Source organism: Chiloscyllium punctatum, chromosome 3 (genome assembly GCF_047496795.1).
Source record: "Chiloscyllium punctatum isolate Juve2018m chromosome 3, sChiPun1.3, whole genome shotgun sequence".
NCBI classification, from domain to species: Eukaryota; Metazoa; Chordata; class Chondrichthyes; order Orectolobiformes; family Hemiscylliidae; genus Chiloscyllium; species Chiloscyllium punctatum.
Genome location: NC_092741.1, coordinates 42,876,770 through 42,903,782, shown reverse-complemented (window position 1 = coordinate 42,903,782; position 27,013 = coordinate 42,876,770). Strand labels below are relative to the sequence as shown.

Below are 27,013 nucleotides of genomic sequence, written 5' to 3'. Positions count from 1 at the left end.
AGCAGGGCTCGCACGCATGTGCTGCTGCCTAGTCTCCTGAACAGGGAGGGAGCAGACTTAGCGAGTGCTCGTTGTGTCAATCCCATTGAACTGATAGGGAGGTGGGGAGGAGTGCGGGAGGCTTCAGCAATCCTACAGGTCCCTTTCTACACAACTGTGTGTCTGCTCAGAAACAAACCCTGAGACAGAGAGGCGCAGCAAGGCAGGCAGAAAGAGGAGAAAGGAAACTTCAGAAAACTCCGAGCCTCCGAGGAGAGGCATTGAATCAGTTAAACAAATAATCAATTATCTGAACGAAAATGGTGCCCATCCACCTCATTCAGATAATTGAGGTTCCTCTGTATTTAAAAATATGCTCTCCAAGTGAAACTTCCCAAACAAAACAGTCGGAATTAGTGGCAAAACTGGTACAGATCAACATTCTTCAAATTTGCAATATGAAGAGAGCCAATGAAGTCTTAACAATAATTAACAGAATTATTGGGGAAGGGATCAGTTTGCTAACGCTGTTAAGGAGAGTTTGAATTAGAATGACAGGCAGTGAGAACCGAAGCAGGGAGACAGAAAAGGACAAATGAGAATTGAAATGAAATAAACAAAGTGGAAGGCATTAAAACAACAGTCAAAAACAAACAGGGTCATACTGCAAAAATAAGCAAAGATAACTAACCAGGTTAAAAAGACAAGTCTAACGCATTGTGTCTTGATATATGGAGTATTTTCAATAAGGTAGATCAAGTAACAATGCAAATAGATATACACGGTTATAATAGAGTTGCAATTGATGCAACATGGCTGCACTGTGGCCAAAGGTGTGAACTGAACATCCAGGCCAACACTAAATTTAGGGACAGGCAATTCAGGAAAGCAGGTGGAATATCATTGTTAGTGGAGGAAATCATTGCAAAAAAAAATTATTGATTCATGATGTGGGATCTGTGTGGACAGAAATGATAATCACCAAAGGGCAGGAAATATTGATGGGGTTGTCTAGAAGCCCCCAAACAATGAAAATGTATGGGAAGAATTAAGCAGGAGCTTAAAGATCCACATAATAAGGTTACAACACTAATCATTAGTGATTTTAATCTACATAATAGTGAGGCAAACCAAACTAGCTATAAATTGAGGAAGACAATGTCCTGCAGCATACACGAGGTTTTGAGACCAATACTTTGAGGAACTAACTAGAAAGCAGGCCATATAGATAGCATATATACAATGAGAAAAGACTAATAAACCACCTTGTGTGGGGTCCACTGGTTGGGGGGGGGGGGGGGGGGGTGGTGAAGAGAAGAGCAATTACAAAATGATAGAATTGTTCATCAAGATGGAGAGTGAAGTAGTTCAATCTAAGAATGAGATCTGTATCCAAATAAAATGGACATGAGGCATAAATTAGCAATGATAGATTGAGGAACCTTACTAAAAATGGTTGTACAGTGAATAGGCAATGGCTAACATTTAAGGAACCTAATTTTAGATTACAGTTACTCATTCCTATCTGGAATAAAAACCAAACAAGAAAGGTGACTCAAACACAGCTTCCAAAAGACATTAGGGTAGTATTAGATCCAAGGGGGAAGACATATAAAAATAACAGAAAAAGCAGCCCAGGAGGACTAGAAGCAGTTTAGAATTCAGAAAAAAAAATTGACCAAGTGTCAGAAAACTAGTATAAAATAAGAGCAAAATATTGGAGTGTGAGAGCTTGCAGGGAACACTACAGTGTGGAAAGAGACCATTCAGCCCCTCGACTCTGCATCAACTCTCCAAAGGCCATCTTACCCAGATCCAGCCCCCGCACCTATCCCTTGCTTAGTTAATCCCATTGACCTCCTTTGCTGAAATCTATCCCTGAACCACGTTTCTGTAATTGCTATGATATCCCAATCACATATAGACAATAGGTGCAGGAGTAGGCCATTCTGCCCTTTGAGACTACACCACCATTCATTATGACCATGGCTGATCATCCTCAATCAGTATCCTGTTCCTGCCTTACCTCCATAACCCTTGATTCCACTATCCTTGAGAGCTCTATCCAACTCTTTCTTAAATAAATCCAGAGACTGGGCCTCCACTGCCCTCTGGGGCAGAGCATTCCACATACCCACCACTCTCTGGGTGAAGACGTCTCTCCTCATCTCTGTCCTAAATGGCCTATCCCTTATTTTTAAGCTGTGCCCTCTGGTTCAGGACTCAGCCATCAGTGGAACCATGTTTCCTGCCTCCAGAGTGTCCAATCCTTTAATAATCTTATACGTCTCAATCAGATCCCCTCTCATTCTTCTAAACTCAAGAGTATACAAGCCCTCCAGTCGCTCCAATCTTTCAACATAAGATAGTCCTGCCATTCCAGGAATTGACCTCGTGAACCTACGCTGCACTTCCTCAATAGCCAGAATGTCTGTCCTCAAATCTGGAGACCAGAACTGCACACAATATTCCAGGTGCAGTCACACCAGGGCCCTGTACAGTTGCAAAAGAACCTCTTTGCTTCTATACTCAATCCCTCTTGTTATGAAGGCCAGCATGCTATTAGCCTTCTTCACTACCTGCTGTACCTGCATGCTTACCTTCATTAACTGGTGTACAAGAACACCCAGATCTCTTTGTACTGCCCCTTTACCTAAATTGATTCCATTTAGGTAATAATCTACCTTCCTGTTCTTGCCACCAAAGTGGATAAGCATCCATTTAACCACATTAAACTGCATCTGCCATGCATCTGTCCACTCACCTCACCTGTCCAGGTCACCCTGTAATCTCCTAACATCCTCCTCACATTTCAACCTGCCAGCCAGCTTTGTATCATCAGCAAATTTGCTAATGTTACTATTAATACCATCTTCTATATCATTAATATATATGAATTCATGTTCCTAACCATGCCCCGAGTTCATTTGCCTTTAGGCCCCTTGCATTGAAATAAATGCAGTTAAAAATTATCAGTCCTACCTTGTTCTCATGCTTTGACCCTGTCTGCCCTGACTGCTTGACTCACTTTTTCTCTCAACTATACTAGTCTCAGATTGATCTCTTTCCTCACTATCTCCTTGGGTTCCACCTCCACAACCTTATTAGTTTAATCCTCCCAAGCAGTCTAGCAAATCTCCCTGCCAGTATATTACTCCCCTTCCAATTCTTGTGCAATGGTGCAATCCATCCTTCTTGTACAGGTCACTTCTACCCCAGAAGAGATCCCAATGATCCAAAAATGTGAATCCTCCTCCCATACACCAGCTCCTCAGCCATGCATTCATCTGCCCTATCCTCCTATTCCTATCCTCACTAGCTTGTCGCATTGGGAGTAATCCAGATATTACTACCAGAGGACCTCCTCTTTAATTTCCTGCCTAACTCTCTATATTCTCCTTCAGAATCTCATCCTTTTCCCTTGCTATGTCATTGGTTCCAATGTGTGCAATGAACTCCTGCTGGTCCCTCTCCCCTTGGAGAACATTCTGCATCCTCTCAGAGACATCCTTGTTCCTGGCACCAGGGAGGCAACACAATTCTGATTTTTTTGCTGCTGGCCACAGAAACATCTGTCTGTGTCTCTGACTAGAGAGTCGCCTAACACAATTGATCTCTTGGAATCAGACGTACCCCTCATCTCATTAGAGTCTGTCTCAGTACCAGAACTTGGCTGTTCATGCTACATTACCCGGAGAATCCATCACCCCCTACACTTTCCAGAACATGAAATGGGGATACCCACAGAAGACTTCTACACTACCTGTCTACCTCGCTTACCTTTTCTGGAGTTATGTGACTGTAGCAGCAACCTTTTTCCCCCTCCCTATAACTGCAATCCATCACACCCTCTTGCTCTTGTAAATTCCTCATTGCCTCTAACTGTTGTTCCAACTCATCTATTCGATCTGATAGGATTCACAACCAATGGCACTTAGTGCAGGTATAATCCTAGTAACACGTAAACTCTCCCTCATTTCCCACATCCGACAGGAAGAGCATACCACTCTACTACTCTTCCAACCTGAAGACCCAGAAAATAGCACTGGCTTATTCCTCTACAAAACACTGCTCCAGGCTAACTTAATACTTGTGGCTTCAGAGAAATCTCTCATTAAAACATATAATCAATAAATAACCCACTTTACTCTCTATTGTAGATTTACAGCAAGGCCATACTTAAAACTATTGACTTATCCATTTTTGTGCTGTGACCTCTCCCAAACAGGTTCCTCAAAGATCTGTTGTGAATTTCGCTGTTTGTTAAAATTTCCTAGACGCACTCCAATGTTCAGTGATGCATGGACTCTAACAGCAAAGGTAGTAACTGCGAAGGTTCACTGCTGTGTCAGTTAAGAGTGTGGGCTTCTTGCTCTCTCTCTCTCCTGCACTGACCATGTTCTGCCTTTCTCTGTTCTTCTCCCGTTAAAAAGTGCCATTGTTTTGACTTTTTTTTTCTCTCCAGAGTTCTAAAATTAGATCAATGGTTCTCAAAGTGTGGGCTGCATGTGTCTCCACATCGTCAGAGAGATTGTTCAAAATGCGAGTCACTGATCTTTCATTCCCACCCCTTCAATGTTTCTCAATCAGATCAGCTTTGTATCTGCCCTGATCATAAGCATGGAAAAGGTTGTAATTTTGAGTAAGATTCCTATTACTCGAATATGGTCTTCAACACATATAGGATTGACCAGGTGCCAGTAGCATAGTGGTAATCTCACCGGACTGGTAACCACAGGTTGGAGACTAGAAAATTTCCTCTAATAATTGATCAGAAGGTTTCTTGTTTTATTATTCAAATGGTCTACTTTAAATTCAAGATAATGCTTGCATGTTCTGCTTTCCTCCATCAGACAAAATAGGCAATCTGTACCTATCCTCTCAGATATACTCTGCTTCACTAAACTCCAATAGGACCTTGATGTTTAAGTATTAAATTGAAAGAAAACACAAAATAAATATTCAAGAAATTCAGAAACTGCACAAATATTATTCCTTGCATATTCCTAACTGATTGAACTTAAAAAAATGTGCACTGGAACTAAGCTCTACAAACCATGTATTAGCAATCTAGTCAAACATAATTCTTATTCAAGGTCAGCTTCTGGCTGCTCTCATATACATTTTATTTTAAACCAGTGAGTGAATGAGTGATATCACTAATTCTAGAATCTACATGTAACCAAAGAAGTTAATCTGCCAAACAGAACAGAAACTACGTTGAATACTCGAGCATTCACAACTGAGGCACTATTTTAGCACACTATATCATGTTTTACTTGCATGAATTAGAAGTGAAGGTTATGCAGCATGATGCCTGCCAACCCAACTATAAAAATTGAAGCTGGTAAATAAGATATGAGATCAATGTGTCACAACAGGAACCTGGGTCCTGAATCCTAACCAGATAAATTCCTGATTTGTATCCATTCAAGGAAGCTGTACAAAATGTCAAAGCCAGTCGTGGAGCACCACCATTGCTGAGATTTTCTATATTTGCCATTTGAAGAGAAGCATTTCACAATCTTTAATCACCATCAGTTTGATTTAAAAACAAAATTTGTTTTGAGACCAGTTCACCTATTTGTTTAGTATCGGTCATTAACGCAGATAGATTTATTCTGGTGTGTATTGTGCAAAAGTCGTCATAAACATATTCAAAAGTCAACACTGAATTAGACACCAGCTCCTTTCCAACATAATTGAATCCAGATCTGCCAAGAAATGTTATATTTGGATCAGAATTGTTTAAACTGCGAATAAATATGAGCAATCTGAAAATACTTGCAGGGTAGCCCATTTAAACATTCACTCATTCAATCCAAACCATGTACCACATTCAACTGAGAAACATTTTGGAAGTTTGATATCTGAATAAAATCTGGCATTGAACTGACAAAAACAAAGAATTTTTTAAAAATATCTACGGAATATTCTGCTTTCAGTCAATAAGGTGCCACACGGGAGACTGCTGAGCAAGGTGAGGGCCCATGGTGTTCGAGGTGAGCTGCTGGGATGGATTGAGGATTGGCTATCTAACAGAAGGCAGAGAGTTGGGATAAAAGGTTCTTTTTCAGAATGGCAGCCGGTGACAAGCGGTGTCCCGCAGGGTTCGGTGCTGGGGCCACAGCTGTTCGCATTATATATTAATGATTTGGATGAGGGAACCGGGGGCATTCTAGCGAAGTTTGCCGATGATACAAAGTTAGGTAGACAGGCAGGTAGTACTGAGGAAGTGGGGAGACTACAGAAGGATCTAGACAGGTTGGGAGAGTGGTCCAGGAAATGGCTGATGGAATTTAACGTGAGCAAGTGCGAGGTCTTGCACTTTGGCAAAAAGAATATAGGAATGGACTACTTTCTAAATGGTGAGAAACTTAATAAAGCCAAAGCACAAAGGGATCTGGGAGTGCTAGTCGAGGATTCTCTAAAGGTAAACATGCAGGTTGAGTCTGTGATTAAGAAAGCGAATGCAATGTTGTCTCTTATCTCAAGAGGGTTGGAATATAAAAGCAGAGATGTACTACTAAGACTTTATAAAGCTCTGGTTAGGCCCCATTTGGAGTACTGTGTCCAGTTTTGGTCCCCACACCTCAGGAAGGACATACTGGCACTGGAACGTGTCCAGCGGAGATTCACACGGATGATCCCTGGAATGACAGGTCTAGCATATGAGGAACGGCTGAGGATACTGGGGTTGTATTCGTTGGAGTTTAGAAGATTAAGGGGAGATCTAATAGAGACGTACAAAATAATACATGGCTTTGAAAAGGTGGATGCTAGAAAATTGTTTCTGTTAGGCGAGGAGACTAGGACCCGTGGACACAGCCTTAGAATTAGAGGGGGTCATTTCAGAACGGAAATGCGGAGACATTTCTTCAGCCAGAGAGTGGTGGGCCTGTGGAATTCATTGCCACGGAGTGCAGTGGAAGCCGGGACGCTAAATGTCTTCAAGGCCGAGATTGATAGGTTCTTGTTGTCTAGAGGAATTAAGGGCTACGGGGAGAACGCTGGCAAGTGGAGCTGAAATGCGCATCAGCCATGATTGAATGGCGGAGTGGACTCGATGGGCCGAATGGCCTTACTTCCACTCCTATGTCTTATGGTCTTATGGTCTTATAATAACTCTACATAATGATTTCAAAAACATTATGCCTTGGATCACAACTTTTAGAGGTTTTCACATCTTAAGGACAGCACTGGCATTAACTTTTAATTCTCTGGCCAAATCGCAGACCAAGAAAAGACCACAAAAATCCCTGTAAAGCAAAACAGAAAAACTGTCACCAAATGATTTATGTGCACTTATGTTTTTAATAGTCTCCTCAGATAAATGAGCTTCAAATGCAAAATACTGTAGACGCTGGAAATCTGAAATAAAACAAAGCATTAGAGAAACCCACAAGTATGATATCATCTGGCGTGTGGGAAACAGAGTTGATTTTGAGTCCAATCTTGGCATTCCAAAGAAGAGTTATTGGCCTCCGCTCAGTATGAAGGGCAAGGCTGGTAGGTGTAGGGAATACTGGATATCGAGTGAAATGGAGGTTCTGGTCAAGAAAAAAGAAAATGTCAGATATAGACAGCTAGGATCAAATGAATCCTCGAGGAGTTTAAAGCAGGAGTATACTGAAGAAGGAAATCAGGAAGGCAAAAAGGGGACATGAGATAGGTTTGGCAAACAGAGTTAAGGAGAATCCAAAGAGATTCTATAAGTACATTAAGAGCAAGAGTAAACAGGGTGAGAATAGGGTTCCTTAAAGATCAACGTGGAACCACAAGAGATGGATGAGATACTAAATGAACATTTTGAGTCAGTATTTACTGTGATGAAAGATATGGAAGCTAGGGAACTTGGGAATAAATAGTTATGTCTTGAAAGGAATTCATATAACAGAAGAGGTGGTGCTGGAGGTCTTAAAATGAATAAAGGTAGATAAATCCCCATGACAGTGTTTTCCAAAACTTTGTGGGAAGGCAAGGAAGTGATTGCTGTGCTCCATGCTGAAATATTCATATCACTGATAGTCAGTGGTGAGGTTCCAGGAGACCAGAGGTTGGTTAATGTGGTGCCATTGTTTATGAAAGGTTGTAAGGACAAGCCAGGGACCTATAGATTAGCGAGCCTTCCGTCAGTGGTGGGCATGTTGCTGGAGGGGATTCTGTGGGATAGGATCTATAAGCATTTGGAAAAGCAAAGACAGATTAGAGATAGTCAACAAGGCGTTGTGTGAGGGAAATCATGTCTCACTAACTTGACTAGTTTTCTGAAGAAGTGATAAAGAACACTGAAGAAGGCAGAAGGTTAGCAGTTGCCTATATGGACTTCAGCAAAATGTTCAACATTCTGCATGGTACACTGGGTTAGTAAGGTTAGATAACATGGGATCGGGGGGGGGGGGGAGTTAGCCAGTTGGATAGAAAACTGGTCAGAAGGTAGGAGACAAAAAGGGTGGTGGTAGAGGGTTGTGATTGCTTTTCAAACTGGAGGCCTGTGACCAGCAGTGTGCCATGAGGATTAGTGTCAGGTCCACTGCTTTTCGCCATTTATATAAATGATTTAGATGTGAATATAGGAGCCATGGTGAGCAAGTTTGCAGATGACACCAAAATAGGTGGTGTAGCGGACAGTGAAGATTAGCTCAGAGCACAATGGGACCTTGATCAGATGGGTCAATGGGCCGAAGAGTGGCAAATGGAGTTTAATTTAAACAAACAGAGAGATATTACATTTTGGTAAGGCAAACCAGGACAAGACTTATACACTTAATGGTAGGGCCCTATGGAGTGTTACCGAACAAAGAATAAAGGACGCAATTGCATTGTTCCTTGAAAGTGGAGTTGTACTAAATGAACATTTTGCGTCAGTATTTACTATGCTGAAAGGCAGGTGGAGGTGGTGGTAATTGATACAGTTGCCTTCATTGGCCAGAATGTTCAGGATATTGGTGACGCCACTTTTAGAATACTATGTACAATCTTGGTCAGCCTTCTACAGGAAGGATATTTTTAAACTTGAAAGGGTTTACAAGGATTGAATTATAGGGAGAGGCTGAATAGGCTGGGACTTTTTCCCCTAGACCATGGGAGGCTGAGGGTGACCTTATAAAGAGGTTTATGAAATAATGAGGGCCATGGATAGGGTGAACAGACAAGGGTTTTCCTAGGGTAGGAGAGACAAAAATTAGAAAGCATTCATTAAAGACAAGAGAAAACTTAAAAAGGAACCCGAGGGGCAACTTTTTCACACTCTACGTTCTTTAGTTACTGACCTCTCGAATGGAAATGGGTAAAAATGTTTCCTAGATGCCATTTAAGGGTTTTGTTTCCTTGCTATCTAGTACGTTAAAACTATCCCAGTAAATATTTGGGTAGTTAAGATCCCTTATCACTGCCTTGTTATTCAGACACTTCTGAAATTTGATCTTTATCTTTCCCTGTTCAAGGGCCTGCATATACTCCCCACAACATTTGCCTCTTATGTTTTTTACTTTGACACTTATAGCCTCATATGGTAATCCTTCAAAAAGAAATCCCTCCTCATGCTATTCCTGATCAATATGGCGATCTCCTTTATGTAACCTACCCAACTTATACAGGTCCCACTGCTTCAGGAATATCCCTGCTCGTGCACTAGCTATCCAGCCACACATTCATTTGCTCTAACCTTCTATTCTTATACTCACGACTGCATAGCACTGGGAATTACTACCTTTGAAGTCCTGCTTTTCAATTTCCATTCCAACTCCCTAAAGTCTGCTTGTAAGACCTCATTTCTTTTTCTTCTTCTCTCAATGTGTCCTAACACAGACCACAACATTTGCCTGGTCACCCTTCCCTTTCAGAATTCCCTGCAGCAATTGCATCCAATAGGCAATGTACTATTGGAAATAACATCTCAAAGTCACAGAAGCCTCTGTCCATACAAAGTCTCACAAAGGAATCCCCACTGCTCTTCCACACTTCCTCCTCCTCTTCTCCCAACACCTGAACAACTGGATTACTCACAATGCACAGGCCTTGGTTCCGACTAGCCTTCCAAAAGGAACCATCATCCTCACTGCTTTCCAAAGCCAAAAACCTTTTTGCAAGCAAGATGCATTCAGAAGTTTTCCTCACTACTACTTAGATTCCTTCTTCCGTCTGGCAGTTTTCATTCCTTTTTTTGCCTGCACCTCCTTAAGCAACAGTGTTACTGGATCCTGAAACAAGTTACCCATAAAACTCTGAGTGTCATGGATGCATCCTCAGCTGTTGGTCAAGCTCCAAAACCCAAGTTTGAGTTGCTCCTCCTGCGCACATCACCCAGACCGGCAGGATAGTCTGAGATTTCCCACGTTGCAGGGTATACTGTAAATCATAGGCCTGAGCTGTGGAAATGTATTTTAATTAAATAGAACATGGACCCTTGTGTTTATTTTATCCTTACTCCTACTTAAGCATAGACCAGAAAAATCTTATTCTTAGCCATTTTGTCTGCAGCTGATAAAAAAAGAGTTTTGGAAGAGACTGTTGTCATCCCCTGATCCGCTCACCAGCTTGAATTAGCACTACAGGCATTTTCCTCAGTATCACTATGTTTTAGCAGGAAAATCCAGAAATTCCCATGATGGATTACTGAATGCCAGTCACAATGTGAACATGGGGGCGTCATGGTGGCTCAGTGGTTAGCAACGCTGCTGGATCTGGGTTCGATTCCAATTTTGAGTGACTGTCTACATGGAGTTTACATATTTTCCCTGTGACTGCATGGGTTTCCTCTAGGTGTTCTGATTTTCTACCACAGTGCAAAGAAGTGCAGGTTAGTTGGATTGGCCATGGTAAATTGCCCAGTGTCCAGGGATGTGCAGGCTTGGTGGATTAGCCATGGGAGAAAGTGAGGACTGCAGATGCTGGAGATCAGAGTTGAGAGTTTGGTGCTGGAAAAGCACAGCCAGTCAGGCAGCATCTGAGGAGCAGGAGAATTGCATTTCGGGCATACGCCCTTCAACAGGGATGGAGCTAGTTGGTCAGGGCTGAGAGATAAATGGGAGGGGGAGTGGGATTAGGGGGAGGGAGCTGAAAAAGTGATAGGTGGATAAAGGTGAGGGAGAAGGTGATAGGTCAGAGGGGGAAGTGATGGATGGGTCTGGAGGGCAGGGCTAGTTGGAGGCTTGGGGTTGAGATAATGTGGGGTAAGGGGAAATGAGGAAGCTGTTAAAATCCACATTTATCCCGTGTGGTTGCAGGGTCCCAAGGCGAAATAGGAGGTGTTCTTCGTCCAGGCGTCAGGTGGTCATGGTTTGGCGGTGGAGGACACCCAGGACCTGCATGTCCTTGACGGAGTTGGAAGGGGAGCTGAAGTGTTCAGCCATGGGGTAGTGGGGTTGGTGGGTACGGGTGTCCCAGAGATGTTGTCTGAAATGGTCCGCAAGAAGGCATCCTGTCTCCCCGATGTGGAGAAGACCACACCAGGTGCAACAGATGCAGAAGATGACATTGGTAGAGGTGCAGGTGAATTTCTGACAGATGTGGAAGGATCCCTTGGGGGCTTGGACGGAGGGGAGGGGAGTGGTGTGGGTGCAGGTTTTGCACTTCTTGTGGTGGTAGGGAAAGGTGCCAGGAGCAGGTGTGGGCTGGTGGGGGGTGTGGACCTGACAAGGGAGTCGTGGAGAGAATGGTCTTTTTGGAATGCTGATAGGGGTGGGGAGGGAAATGTATCTCTGGTGGTGGGGTCAGTTTGGAGGTGGCAGAAGTGGCAAAGGATGATACATTGTATGCGGAGGTCGGTGGGGTGGAAGGAGAGGACCAAGGGGGTTCTGTCCTTGTTGCTTTGGGAGGGGTGGGGTTCAAGGGCGGTGGTGTATGATGTGGAAGAGATGTACTGGAGGGCATCATGTGGGAAGGGAAGTTGCTATCGTGGAAGGAGGAGGCCATCTGGGACTTTGAGGTGGAATTGGTCATCCGGGGAACAGATGCAGCGGAGGTGGAGGAATTGAGAATAAGGGATAGCGTTTTTATAGGAGGTAGGGTGGGCGAGGTGTCGTCTAGGCAGCTGTGGGAGTTGGTGGGCTTGTAGTATATGTCTGTGGTTAGTCGGTCGCCAGAGACAGTGCTGGAGATGTCCAGGAATGGAAGGGAGGTTTCCAAGATGGTCCAGGTGAATTTGAGGTTGCGGTGGAAGGTGTTGGTAAAGTTGATTAACTGGTCAACCTCCTCTTGGGAGCACAAGACAGCACTGATACAGTCATCAATGTAGCGGACGAACAGGTGGGGAGTGCTGCCGGTGCAACTGCGGAAGATGGACTGCTCCACATATCCGACAAACATGCAGGCATAGGTGGGTCCCATGCAGCTGCCCACATTTGGAGGAAGTGGGAAGATTGGAAGGAGCAGTTGTTAAGGGTGACGACCAGTTCAGACAGGCGGGTGAGGGTGTTGGTGGAAGGGTACTGGTTGGGATGGTGTGAGAGGAAGAAACGGAGGGCTGGGGGGATGCTCTTTAAGAGATAATAATCACAGTTGCTCAGTGGTTAGCACTCTTACCTCACAACATCAGGAACCCAGATTCAATCCCAGCCTCGGGAAAATCTCCTGTGTCTGCGTGGGTTTCCTCTGGGTACTCTGATGTCCTCCTACAGTCCAAAGATGTGCAGATTAGGTGGATTGGCTGTGCTAAATTGCCCAAAGTGTTCAGGGATGTGCAGCTAGGTTGGTTAGCCAAGGGAAATGCAAGGATGAGGTGGTGGATCTGATTGGGATGCTCTCTGGAGGGTCAGTGTGGACTTGATCTGCTGAATAGCCTGCTTCCACACTGTAGTGATTCTATGTAATCCAATTGAAAAGAATGACAATACTTGATCTAGCGTATGTAAGAAATACTTGAAAATATCTTTTAGCAATTAAAGCATGTGACGACGCTGTCACTGTAACAAGATTATTTTGTCCTTAGGTTTTGTTTCGTTTCAAGAGAGGTCATAAAGACAGAGGTGCTGAAATGTTTCCTTTGTCAAATGTCAAGGGGGTGGCCAGTCCTCCCAGTTCAGGGTTTTTTTCTAGTTGGTTTGGTTGTAGGAGAGAAGTTGCTGGTAGCTGCAGCAAAAGCTGCAACAGTGCAAAAAGATTCCACGCTTCAGCACATGATTCTTGACTGGTTTCTCTCTCTGAAATCTTCCCTGCCCGTAAGAACCTGTGTTTGAATTTACATTTTGCCAAGGGGTGTGTTTATCGGATGTTATGGGAATTGGAACAGCCCCTTACTTAAGTTGCTGCGTCAGATCAGTTTAGTTTCCAATAATTAAGTTATTCTAAATTCTGTTTTCTTTTGTTCATGTTTCAACTGTAGTGCTTAAATAAATTCTGTTTTGCTTAAAGCCAAGTGGTCTGACCAGTTGCATTACACCTGGAATATCCAGCTGCCTTTAAAAATAAGAAAAACTTAGGATCTAGGCTACCTTCTTAACATATTTTGAGGGGGTCTGGCCTGGTCTATAACAATCATTAATAATGATTAACCTAGAGTAGCATAGAACTATGTCAAGACACTGACAACAGTCAAATAATGTACCAACCCCAACTGTTTGAGCGCTCAAATAAACAACAGCCACTCCAGAAACCAAACAGAAATCAAGCCTTCAAAGCGCAGAATTACACAATGCTATGTAATTGACATGAATTATCTCGGAGCAATTTACAATTAACCAACTTAGCAATAGCTTCAAGAGACCACAGGTCAGACAGCATCCATGAAGAGAAAGCAAGCTAGCGTTTCAAGTCTGGATGACTCTTCAGCTTGCTTTCTCTCCATGGATGCTATCTGACCCACTATTATCTCCAGCATGTGTCATTTGCAGTAAAAATCCCAACATCTGCAGTAATTTGCTCCTCCTAGCACTACTTTCAGTTAAGTTTCATTTTTCTTCTCTTCTAAAAAGGTACCAGTGTGTCTTCTGGTATCCAAATAACCATTAAGTTCTAAACCTCAACAAAAACAGTAATGTTGACAGGCTCAGAATTTGGATGATTTGCTTCTCACCAAACTTGCACATACAATTACTTGCAGCAGGGATTGTTATATAGCAAAATGAAAACCAGCATGACTTTCCCACCCCAAATCCATTAAGGTCAGTTATGACACCTCAGGCTCAAACTAATCTGGCATAGACTGCAACACAGACCAGAGGATAAACTGACCAAGCTATTAGAAATCTTGACAATTTAGTGGCAAAGGACTGCGTCAATTATTACTGCTATTAGATGAAAATGCAAAGTTTAAACCTGGTTTTATATAAGCATAAGATTTTAAATATTAAAACTGCATTTATGTACAATTTTGGTAATGTGATCATATGATTTATGATCATATTCCCAAAACTGTACATTAATGCAGTTTTAACAATGCCTTTAAGTTATAATGCTCCAGGTTGAAAACACATATTTCAACATGAATCAGTAGAAGCGAACAAAATGTTCAGATTAACAAGTATTATTGTTTGAGAACTTGCACTTATATTGCATCTTAGCAGATTTCAAATGTCTCAAGTATGCTTCAAATACAATTACTTTGAAGCGATGTTTGAAAAAAAAGATTACTTTTATATTTACTTTATGAAGATTTCACCACACAAATTAACTGCATTCATCAGTTAACCCTCTCATAGCATATTGTAGCAAAAAGAAATGCAACCAGAGTTTCCAAGCTCTTTTTGTTTTGACTTGTGCCATAGAATTTCTAATATTCATCTCAGCCAATAAAATAGCTGAAACCTGAAATAACAGATTCAACTTCAACCACTGCACACGTTCTCAGTCCTACGCAGGATCATCCTAGATTCCGTAATCCTGGTGTGGAACTCAAATACAATGATTTAGACAAGGTAAGATGCATTCATAACCATTAATTTTCCTCTTCTTTATTAATGAGCTCTTGGCTCAAAGTAGTATAGCATTACTGTGGCAGGATGCAGGTTCGCTTATAATTCACCACATGCAGAGTTCTGCACCGTATGCACGAACAGATGGCATTTTTCAACTGCAAAGCAACAGACTCGCCACATGCACTCATACACCTACCAGGGCGATGAGCAAATGCTATCAAGTAGGTTGCCCTCTCTATGCGTTCACTCGCCAGTATGTAAATTATGCCTTCAAAATACACTGAAAACTTTAGTTAAGTTCAAAATTCTTCAATTTGGACAAAACTATTACTAAAACCTTTGAGAAGCAGATGGCTGTTCAGAATGGTGTAGCTTCCATACTAAATGACAAGTTTTTTAATGTTTAATCTTAAAAATTGGAGAGCCGATTAGATAAGTTTAGGGAAGACGAAGAGTACAAAGTCAGTGAAACAAGGAGAATAACAAGTCAAAGTAGGCTCTGAAAATTGCCAGGTTTAATGTTACGCAAGGCTTTAAACATGAACAAGAAATTTAAATTCAAAGCCTTGGGGGAACAGGAACCAATGCAAATCAAGGTTATATATATACTAAACTTTGTAAAACCACATATATATCGCACAGTTTAGGATACAGTCGGTGCTGATATAACATGATAGTTCTGTCCCCATGCAATCTCACATTGTAAGAAAAGCACACAATAGCAGCACCATTTAAGCTAAAATCAATCAATCGGAATCGCATTATAGCCAATACAGGAAAGGAAACTTCACGTTCTACATATAACGGTCTAAACTCTTCAATCGTATTAACGCCAATTCACGCTGAAGAAAGACACATTGTAGCAGAACTGACTGTAACTGGTTTTCTTGGGGAGTGCAAGAGACAGGAGGCTACCAAGCAATACACTGCAGTAGTCATACTGGATGCGATGAAAGTATAAATAGGTGTGGATGTAGGTTTGCTTGCTGGAATGAACCTTCCAGCTACTCAATTTGTAGCTTTTGAGAAGCTACAACAATGGCTAAGGAAGGGAACAGAATATCGCTTCGGGGAGTGTAAATTATGGGAGGAAGTGAGGAGTTACTGTTATCCAACAGTTGAATTCAGAATCCTTCAAAAGTTAGACATCAGACAAATCGTCTCGACAGAGGTCACAGAGACTACAGTTGAGACCAACAGCCTGGGAATGACAAGTGCTGTCCGGCAAGGTTCTATGTTAGTGCCTCATCTATTCACCATATGAATAAAAGTTTTAATTAATAGCATTAAAAAAACCACATACTTATATTTTCCAATAACACAAATTCATGCTGCATGTAAGAAAGCAAACATTACAAAATAGACAACCTGAATAAATTAACATCAACTTAGATGAAGTAACCATTTTGGACCCAAAAACATATAGTATTTTCTAAATGTAAAAGCTAAAAACATTGAAGATACAAAGTGCTACAAAGATTTCAGGGTCCAGCTGGACAGATCATTGCAACGTCAGGAACAGGTACTGAAAGTACTCAAAAGAGCATAAAATGCTGTCTTTTATGTCTAGGGGTGCTAAAAAGTCAGGGTGATTAGATCACATTTGAAGTTTCCTGGCAGTCCTTGGTAAGAAGGATATATTGACATTGAAAGACACAATTTACATTTGACAGAATAAGTTTGGATTCTCACTATCTTCAAAGGACGTATCTACTTGCCTGGGAACCAGGACTGTGAAGGTTCAACAGACTGATTCCTGGGATGAAAGAGTTATTCTTTGATGAAAGATAAACTGAGCTAAAATCCTCCAGAAATTAGAACCCTGAGAATTCTGAAGGGGCATTACAGGGCAAACAGAGATACCTCAAGCTGGGGAATCTGGAACATAGTCTCAGGGTAAGGGGTTGACCTCTTAGGACTTAGCAGAGGATAAATTTCCTCACTCAGGATAATGATTGTCCAGTTTTCCACCCCAGCGAATTGCGATGCCCAATATTCACCTTTGAGATAGGCAGATTTCAAGTCTTTTAAGAAACCCAGGGATGTATAGAACAACAGAGGCAAAAGATCAACCATGATTAAATTCAATGAAGTCTTAGTGCTATTTCTTAACTTTGGTTGTGAAGAAATCAATTAACGCCTCTTTGATAATGAAAGGGTTTCATGAAATGGCTAGTGGTTAAAAAAAACACACTGAAATTTAGTCTTTGTCCTCAAGGATAATCCTAGAATAAAGTGACAGTTTTAACAGAGCAAAGCATAGCAGTCTTTGACACTGTTGAACCAGTTAATGAAAATAGAATGGCCAGACTATAATTAGTTGCAAAACGTTTGACCTTCCTTTCTCAGACTTGACAAACCAGAGGGGTAACAGAAAAGAACTGGGGGAAGAGGCTTACATTTAGTGGGAGCATAGTCAAGGAAAAGTGAGGTTGAAAGCTTCAGATTTGAACAGTAAAAGATAGATTTTCCACAGGAGGATAGTAAAAGTTATGGAATTTGGGGAAGAAGAAAGCCATAATCTTTGGCTCAAAACATAACATGTCCATTTTCAATACCTTAATTCAATTACATGTTAAAGGTTTTGCTTCTGACATTATTTTTTAACCTCACACAGAAGATTAACCTAGAAATCGCACATCCTGTTAAAACCAAGATTGCCTACTTCCATCTTCATCCAAATGAGACAACTTAATAAACGTACAGATATTAAAGTAAAATTTCAATAATTTTTCTGGCTCAGCATCTATTCCATTATCGCACACATATCCCATTTGAAGACATACAATTGACCAAATAGTTGAGAAAGACAGCTTTAATTATTTTTGATCTCCATATCTAATCTGCGCTGCAAAAGGCAGTCAGTCAATCTGAAGTCAACTACATAACTTGCAACATTGGAGCAAAATAGCCTGTTATTTTGACTACGATTCTATTAATAAAATGTACAAAAGAACTGCATTTAAGTAGCATCCTTCACAACCTAATGATTTGCCAAAGCACTTTTATATTCAGCTAAATAAAGACTACATTTGAAGAGTTCTGAATGTAAGAAAATGTACAGTTTGCACACGAGACGCTACTTCATTATTATCTAAAGTAGTTGTAATATTTCAGGAATATTGATTAAAAAATAAATAACAGAACTCCATGCTCCTCAAACAATGCCATGGAATAAACCTGAGTAATAGACGGATACTAATCGCATCTGAAAGATAGTGCTTTAACAGTACAGAACTCCGAACTGTGCCCACAACTATAGGCGTGACGTTCAGATGCCGGAGTTGGACTTGGGTGGACAAGGTCAAAATCCAAAAGACACCAAGTTATAGTCCAACATGTTTATTTGAAACTGGTTGATTTTTGACCTACATCTATACGGAAACATAAACACAGCTTTCTGGTTCAAAAACAAGCGCACAATGAGTTATCCAAGTCTGAAACCTAATTAATATAAACAATGTTTATAATGAATATTGTTGTTTACAAGCTTTAAACATGTTCAATACATTTGTTTGAATGTCTCATCCACCATTCAGACTGGTATGCTTGTTTACAGATCACAAACATGCAAAATGAATTACAAGATATGGTCAAGTGACGCAGAGCGCACTAATAACAGCTCTTTGGTGGCAGGGAAAAGACACATAATGAGTGGATGGGAGGAGGAGAACTGGAAGAGGAGGTACAGAAAGGGGGTACAGCTGGGTGGGGGACGGGGGGGGGGGGGGGGCGTCGGGTGAGTGATGCCAGGAGGATAGGGTAGGGAGGAGCTGAGGAGCAGATTGGAGGGGACAGAGCATTTGAGAGGGGGGCCTACTGAGAGGAGATGTTGTGGGGTGAATAGTGCAGGTGATGTGGGTTGGGTAAGAAGTTGACATGAGGGAGAGATGAGATGAGGTTGGGGGGGATGACTATTGGAGGGAAGCAGGTGATATTGCGGACAAGGATGATAGGGGGCGACAGTGCTGGGTGGGTGGGTGGCGACCAGTGCGGGGGAGGGGGGGGGGGGGCGACCAGTGCGGGGGAGGGGGGGGGGGGGCGACCAGTGCGGGGGAGGGGGGGGGGGCGACCAGTGCGGGGGAGGGGGGGGGGGGCGACCAGTGCGGGGGAGGGGGGGGGGGGGGGGGCGACCAGTGCGGGGGAGGGGGGGGGGGCGACCAGTGCGGGGGAGGGGGGGGGGGGGGCGACCAGTGCGGGGGAGGGGGGGGGGGGGGGGGCGACCAGTGCGGGGGAGGGGGGGGGGGGGGCGACCAGTGCGGGGGAGGGGGGGGGGGGCGACCAGTGCGGGGGAGGGGGGGGGGGCGACCAGTGTGGGGGAGGGGGGGGGGCGACCAGTGCGGGGGAGGGGGGGGGGGGGGGCGACCAGTGCGGGGGAGGGGGGGGGGGCGGCGACCAGTGCGGGGGAGGGGGGGGGGGCGACCAGTGCGGGGGAGGGGGGGGGGGGGGGGGGGGGGGGGGGCGACCAGTGCGGGGGAGGGGGGGGGCGACCAGTGCGGGGGAGGGGGGGGGCGACCAGTGCGGGGGAGGGGGGGGCGACCAGTGCGGGGGAGGGGGGGGGGGGCTGAGCCACAGTATGGGGGTCGCAGGGTGAAGCAATGGCAGTAGCAGTCCCTCAATGATGATGAGGGAAAGGGGATGATGACATTATGTGGTAAAAGGGGTTGGACAGCGGGTGGGGGCTGAATGAAGGAGAAGGAACAATCAAGGGGGCAGCAATGGTGGGGGCAGCGGTAGAGGAAGGTCAGCGATGGAAAGGGGGGGCCGGTGGCGCTGGAAAGGGGCAGTGGCGATAGGGGGACAGGTGGCAATGGTGGGGATAGCAGGTGGTGATGGAAAGGGGGGGCGGACGGCGATGGAGGAGAGGACAGGTGGTGATGTGGGGGCGGCGATGGGGTGGACGGCGATGGTGGCGGCAGCAATGAGGGGAGGGCAGTCTATGGGAGTGGGGGTGGGGATGTACGATGGAGTGGGGGTGGGGGGGGGGGGGGGGGGGAGTGGGACGATGGAGTGGGGGGGGGGGGGGGAGTGGGACGATGGAGTGGGGGGGGGGGGGGGGAGAGTGGGACGATGGAGTGGGGGGGGGGGGGGGGGGGGAGTGGGACGATGGAGTGGGGGGGGGGGTGGGACGATGGAGTGGGGGGGGGGGTGGGACGATGGAGTGGGGGGGGGGTGGGACGATGGAGTGGGGGGGGGCGGGGGTGGGACGATGGAGTGGGGGGGGGTGGGACGATGGTGTGGGGGGGGGGGGGGGAGTGGGACGATGGAGTGGGGGGGGGAGTGGGACGATGGAGTGGGGGGGGGGGGGGGGGGGGAGTGGGACGATGGATTGGGGGGGGGGAGAAAGAGTGGGACGATGGAGTGGGGGGGGGGGGAAAGAGTGGGACGATGGAGTGGGGGGGGGACGATGGAGTGGGGGGGGGGGGGGGGGGGAGTGGGACGATGGAGTGGGGGGGGGGGGGGGGGGGGAGTGGGACGACGGAGTGGGGGGGGGGGGGGGAGTGGGACGACAGAGTGGGGGGGGGGGGGGGGAGTGGGACGACAGAGTGGGGGGGGGGGGGGAGTGGGACGACAGAGTGGGGGGGGGGGGGGGGGGGGAGTGGGACGACAGAGTGGGGGGGGGGGGGGAGTGGGACGACAGAGAGGGGGGGGGGGGAGTGGGACGATGGAGGGGGGGGGGGGGGGGGAGTGGGACGATGGAGTTGGGAGGTGGGGGGGGGGGGGGGGAGTGGGACGATGGAGTCGGGGGGGGGGGGAGTGGGACGATGGAGTGGGGGGGGGGGGGGGGAGTGGGACGATGGAGTGGGGGGGGGGGGGGGGAGTGGGACGACAGAGTGGGGGGGGGGAGTGGGACGATGGAGGGGGGGGGGGGGGAGGGGAGTGGGACGATGGAGTTGGGGGGGGGGGGGGAGTGGGACGATGGAGTTGGGGGGGGGGGGGGGAGTGGGACGATGGAGTTGGGGGGGGGGGGGGAGTGGGACGATGGAGTTGGGGGGGGGGGGGTGGAGTGGGACGATGGAGTTGGGGGGGGGGGGTGGAGTGGGACGACAGAGTGGGGGGGGGGGGGGGGGGAGTGGGACGATGGTGTGGGGGGGGGGGGGAGTGGGACGATGGAGTGGGGGGGGGGGGGGAGTGGGACGATGGATTGGGGGGGGGGGGAAAGAGTGGGACGATGGAGTGGGGGGGGGGGGGGAGTGGGACGATGGAGTGGGGGGGGGGGGGGGGGGAGTGGGACGATGGAGTGGGGGGGGGGGGGGGGGAAGTGGGACGATGGAGTGGGACGACAGAGTTGGGGGGGGGGGGGGGAGTGGGACGATGGAGGGGGGGGGGGGGGGGGGAGTGGGACGATGGAGTTGGGGGGGTGGGGGGGAGAGTGGGACGATGGAGTTGGGGGGGGGTGGAGTGGGACGACAGAGTGGGGGGGGGTGGAGTGGGACGATGGAGTTAGTGGGGGGGGGGGTGGAGTGGGACGATGGAGTTGGGGGGGGGGGGGGGGGAGTGGGACGATGGAGTTGGGGGGGGGGGGGGGGGGAGTGGGACGATGGAGTGGGGGGGGGGGGGGGGGAGTGGGACGATGGAGTTGGGGGGGGGGGCGAGTGGGACGATGGAGTTGGGGGGGGGGGAGTGGGACGATGGAGTTGGGGGGGGGGGGGGGGAGTGGGACGATGGAGTTGGGGGGGAGGTGGAGTGGGACGACAGAGTGGGGGGGGGTGGAGTGGGACGATGGAGTTGGTGGGGGGGGGGGGGGGGGAGTGGGACGATGGAGTTGGGGGGGGGGGGGGGGGGGAGTGGGACGATGGAGTTGGGTGGGGGGGGGGAGTGGGACGACAGAGTGGGGGGGGGTGGAGTGGGACGATGGAGTTAGTGGGGGGGGGGGGGTGGAGTGGGACGATGGAGTTGGGGGGGGGGGGGGGGGGGGAGGAGTGGGACGACGGAGTTGGGGGGGGGGGGGGGAGTGGGACGACAGAGTGGGGGGGGGGTGGAGTGGGACGATGGAGTTGGGGGGGGGGGGAGTGGGACGATGGAGTTGGGGGGGGGGGGGAGTGGGACGATGGAGTGGGGGGGGGGGGGGGGGAGTGGGACGATGGAGTTGGGGGGGGGGGGGGAGTGGGACGATGGAGTTGGGGGGGGGGGGGGGAGTGGGACGATGGAGTGGGGGGGGGGGGGGAGTGGGACGATGGAGTTGGGGGGGGGGGGGGGGAGTGGGACGATGGAGTTGGTTGGGGGGGGGGGGGGAGTGGGACGATGGAGTTGGGGGGGGGGGGGGAGTGGGACGATGGAGTTGGGGGGGGGGGGGGGGAGTGGGACGATGGAGTTGGGGGGGGTGGGGAGTGGGACGATGGAGTTGGGGGGGGGGGGGGGGGAGTGGGACGATGGAGTTGGGGGGGGGGAGTGGGACGATGGAGTGGGGGGGGGGAGTGGGACGATGGAGTTGGGGGGGGGGGGGGGGAGTGGGGAGTGGGACGATGGAGTTGGGGGGGGGGTGGGGGAGTGGGACGATGGAGTTGGGGGGGGGGGGTGGAGTGGGACGACAGAGTGGGGGGGGGTGGAGTGGGACGATGGAGTTGGTGGGGGGGGGGGGGGGGAGTGGGACGATGGAGTTGGGGGGGGGGGGGAGTGGGACGACAGAGTGGGGGGGGGGTGGAGTGGGACGATGGAGTTAGTGGGGGGGGGGGGGGGGGAGTGGGACGATGGAGTTGGGGGGGGGGGGGGGAGTGGGACGACAGAGTGGGGGGGGGTGGAGTGGGACGATGGAGTTGGTGGGGGGGGGGGGGGGGGGGAGTGGGACGATGGAGTTGGGGGGGGGGGGGGAGTGGGACGATGGAGTTGGGGGGGGGGGGGGAGTGGGACGATGGAGTTGGGGGGGGGGGGGGGGGAGTGGGACGATGGAGTTGGGGGGGGGGGGGAGAGTGGGACGACAGAGTGGGGGGGGGGGGGAGTGGGACGATGGAGTTGGGGGGGGGGGGGGGAGTGGGACGATGGAGTTGGGGGGGGGGGGGGGGGAGTGGGACGATGGAGTTGGGGGGGGGGGGGGGGAGTGGGACGATGGAGTTGGGGGGGGGGGGGGGAGTGGGACGATGGAGTTGGGGGGGGGGGGGGAGTGGGACGATGGAGTTGGGGGGGGGGGGGGGAGAGTGGGACGACAGAGTGGGGGGGGGGGGGGGAGTGGGACGATGGAGTTGGGGGGGGGGGGGGGGGGGAGTGGGACGATGGAGTGATGGTGGGTTCTATGGCGGGACGGGGAGGAGCTAATGGGGAAAGAGTCCTTGACGCAGGGAGGGTCAGGGGAGGAAAACGGGACAGTTGTTTTTCTCTCTCTCTCTCTCTCACCTGTACCGCCTGAAGGATGGCCCCGCACTTATCTCTCACGTCGCTGAAGGGACACCTTTGGGAGAGCAGCAGGAGCCGCACCAGGTGGTGGTCGAGGCCGTTGAGGGGGCGGAATGCAGCGGCGGCCGGGCCGTGTACCGGGGGTTTGCCGTTCGTCGGGCCGGCCTTCTCGGACAAGCTGAGCACCAGCTGCCGGACTCCGTCCAGCGCCGCCTCCCGCAGGTTGGCGTCCCTGCTGCACAGCCCGTCCCACCGGCCAGCACCATCACCGTCTTCCATGTGGAGAGAAAATTCCAGTCAGTGAGTCAGAAACTTCCAGAATATTCCCGCTCCGGCCCCTTCTTCACTCCAACTTCAGAAAGATCCCGAGAATTGATCCTCACCGACATGTACAATATCTCCACAAAATAAAAACCCGCTTTAAAAGGTACCGCTTGATATTCTCCCAAAACAACTGTCAACGCGACATAACGGACCGAAATGCGTTGGTGGAGACTAAGTAATTTGAAAAAAAAACGTCTTGCGGGGTCAGATACTAATAAAAATAAACTTGGTTCCCGGTTCGCCGTTTCTGAATTGGAGTTTCTTTAATAAAATAAACTCTCCAGCCGCTTCATGTTTCTGCAACCAAGCTTGATTTGTCCTCCGGCAGATCGACAGTCGCGGCTACCCAATCGATTGCCGCTCTAGCCACAGTTGTGCCCGCCTTACAACTCCTTCAGCTAATCGGAATCCGCCAATGGCCTCATGCCGGAATCATCAGGTTAGGTTGTTGTCCTTGCTCCTGACAAACCGTCTGGTTATTACGCGTGCGCAGTACGTGCGGTTTGCCCTCACCTCCCAATGCTTGATGGGAGTCGTAGTTCTCTCTGAAACTGACGCTACAAAGGAAACAGCTATGAGCTGGGGATAAAAACTACATGTCCCAGGGGTTTTAACGATCAATGGGGTGAAGCGATGACAGTGCAGCTTGCTCTTTTCACTGTCCCTTGTTTATCAAAGTCAGAACTGATTTTAGTGAGTCAGGCGAAGGAAAACGGACTGCAGATACTGTATTGCAGAAAATAACATAAATCTCTGCCAAGGAGCATCGTTAGGAGTGATAGCATTTTAACACACTACTTAATGAATGCTTATTATGGCACTGGTTTACAAAGAGAGGTCCTTTTGAATATTATTATAGTCGTAGTAATACTAAAAAATTGATTATCAGTTTCTAGACATGAATATGGGAAGTCTGGTTACTAAGTTTGCACCAAAATTGGTGGTGTAGTGGATAGCCAAAAAGGTTACCTTAGAATACAATGGGACCTTCATCCAATGGGCCAAAGAGTGGCAGATAGAATTTAAATAAATGTGAGGGACAACATTTTGATCAGGTAAATTGGGTAATGGCAAAGTCCTGGTGAGTATTGCTAAAGATACCATGGTATGCAGGTTCATTATTCCTTGAAAGTAGAGTCGTAGGTAAACAGTAGGCCCGTGGGACGGGCTGTGCAGCAGGGATGCCAATCAGCAGCATTTGGTACACTTGCCTTTATTAGTCAGTGCATTGAGATTCGGGGTTGGGAGGTCATATTGCAGCTGTACAGGCCAATAGTTAGGCCACTTTTAGAATACTGTGTTCTATTCTGGCCACTCTGTTATGGGGAAGATGTTGTGAAACTTGAAAGGGTTCATCAAAAGTTTACAAAAATGTTGAAAATGTGTTGCTGGACCTGCTGCACTTTTCCAGCAACACATTTTCAGCTCTGATCTCCAGCATCTGCAGTCCTCACTTCCTCCTTTACAAAAATGTTGCCAGGGTTGGTGGGTTTGAGCTATAGGGAGAGGCTGAATAGGCTGGGCTATTCCCCTGGACCGTTGGAGGTTTGAGGGATGACCTTGTAGAGGTTTATAAAATCATGAGGGGTAAGGAGAGAGTGAATAGCTAAGGTCTTTTTGCTGGGGTAGGGGAGTCTGAAACTGGAGGGCATAGGTTTAAGTCAAAAATTGTGGCTCTGGAAAAGCACAGCTGGTCAGGCAGCATCCGAGGAGCAGGATAATCAACATTTTGGGCATAAGCCCTACATCAGGAATGTGGGGGGAAGGGGGCTGAGAGAAAAATAGGGTAGGGGTGGGACTGGGGAAATGTAGCTGGGAAGGTGTTAAGTAGATGGAGGTGGGAGTGTGTTGGTGAGGGGGAGAGGTTGGACCAGAAAGTAGGGAAGGAAAATGGACATGTCAGACAGTTCAAGAGGTGGTGCCAAGTTGGAGGGTTGGATCTGGGATGGGGGGTGGAGGGGAAATGAGGTAACTGCTGAAGCTGAAGCCATGTGGTTGGAGGATTGCAAGGCAGAAGGTGAGGCATACTTCCTCCAGGTGTCGGGTGGCTTGGATTTGGCAGTAGAGGAGGTCCAGGACTTGCATATCCTAGGTAGAGTGGGAGGGGAAGTTGAAGTAATTGGCCACAGGGCAGTGGGGTTGTTTGGTGCGTGCATCCCAGAGATGTTCCCCGAAACGTTCCACAGGTTTGTGCAGATTCAATTCAATTCCCTACAGTATGGACACAGGCCCTTCGGCCCAACAAGTCCGCACCTACCCTTCAAAGAGTAACACAGCCAGACCCATTCCCTCAACCAATACTTACCCCTAACTAATGCACCTAACACTCTGGGCAACCTACGCAGACACGGGAAGAATATGCAACCTCCACACAGACAGTCCCCTGAGGCATGAATCGAACCCGGGTCCCTGGCGCTGTGAGGCAGCAGGGCTAACCACTGAGCCACCGTGCCGTCCATGGCATCTGGTCTGCCCAATGTAGGGAGACCACATCGAGAGCAACGGACATGGTAGATGAGGTGTTTGAATGGACAGGAAAATCTCTGACAGATGTGGAAGGATCCTTTAGGGCCTTGGACGGAAGTGAGGGTGGGGTGGTGTGGGCACAGGTTTTACACCTCCTGTGGCGGTAAGGGAAGGTGCTGGGACTGGCAGGTAGGTTGATGGGGAGAGGGAGGTGGGGCGTGGACCTAACAAGAGGGAAATGGTCTCTACAGAATGCTGATAGGGTTGAGGAGGAAAATATATCTCTGGTGGTGGGGTCTGATTGTAAGTGGCAGAAATGGCAGAGGACAATGCGTTGTATTCATAGATTAGCAGGGTGGAAAGTGAGGATTGGGGACTTGTTGCCTTTGGAGGGGTGGGGGAGCAGCAAGTGGAGGAGATGTGCAATCTTCAAGGAAGTGAAAGATTCTCGGGTAGATAGGAATGAAGATGAGGTAAAAGATCAGATCAATCATGACCTTATTAAGTGGTGAAGAAGTCACAAGGGGACTTTGTTCTCTGTTCATGTTTGTACATTCATCCACTTTTTCTTCAGTTGGTTACTGTGAGAAATAATAAGTTAGATCATACAGGACTCAGAGAGTTTGCAAATTGTACGCAAATTGGCTTGACAGTAGGAGACAAAGTGGTGCTGGAGGGTTGTTTTTCAGATTGGAATCCTGTGACCAGTAGTATTCTGTGGGGATTGGTGCTGGGTCCACTTTTGTTATTAATTTGTATAAACGTTTTGGATGGGAATTTAGGAGGCATGTTTAGTAACTTTGCAGATGACACCAAAATTGGTAGTTATAGTCAAGTACAAAGGTTATCTAAGATTACAGAGATCTTGATCAATTGGGCCAATGAACTGAGGAGTGGCAAATAGAGTTTAATTTGAATAAATGAGAACTATTACATTTTGGTAAAACAAACAACAACAGGGCTTATGTAATTAATGGTAGGGCCCTGGGGAGGGTAGTATCATTGAGAGATCTAGGGGTTCAGACACATAATTCTGTGAAGTTTGCATCAGAGGTAGA

General features: G+C 47.9%; 2 protein-coding genes across 6 annotated transcripts in view; one reads left to right on the top strand and one right to left on the bottom strand.

The window, feature by feature from the left end:
• Positions 1-23,444, bottom strand: part of sesn1 (sestrin 1) — a 130,540-nt gene extending 107,096 nt beyond the window's left edge. For 3 of the 4 annotated variants that reach the window (XM_072552314.1, XM_072552321.1, XM_072552331.1), the window contains exon 1: positions 23,166-23,444. In XM_072552314.1, the coding sequence (XP_072408415.1) occupies positions 23,166-23,444 (279 nt within the window). The remainder of the gene's footprint in view (positions 1-23,165) is intronic. The other variant, XM_072552350.1, reaches the window with a different exon arrangement.
• A 325-nt stretch (positions 23,445-23,769) lies between these two features.
• The window catches only part of cep57l1 (centrosomal protein 57, like 1), a 73,156-nt gene continuing 69,912 nt past the window's right edge, over positions 23,770-27,013 (top strand). For both annotated transcript variants that reach the window (XM_072552300.1, XM_072552290.1), the window contains exon 1: positions 23,770-23,928. In XM_072552300.1, the coding sequence (XP_072408401.1) occupies positions 23,905-23,928 (24 nt within the window). In that variant the 5' untranslated portion in view covers positions 23,770-23,904. The remainder of the gene's footprint in view (positions 23,929-27,013) is intronic.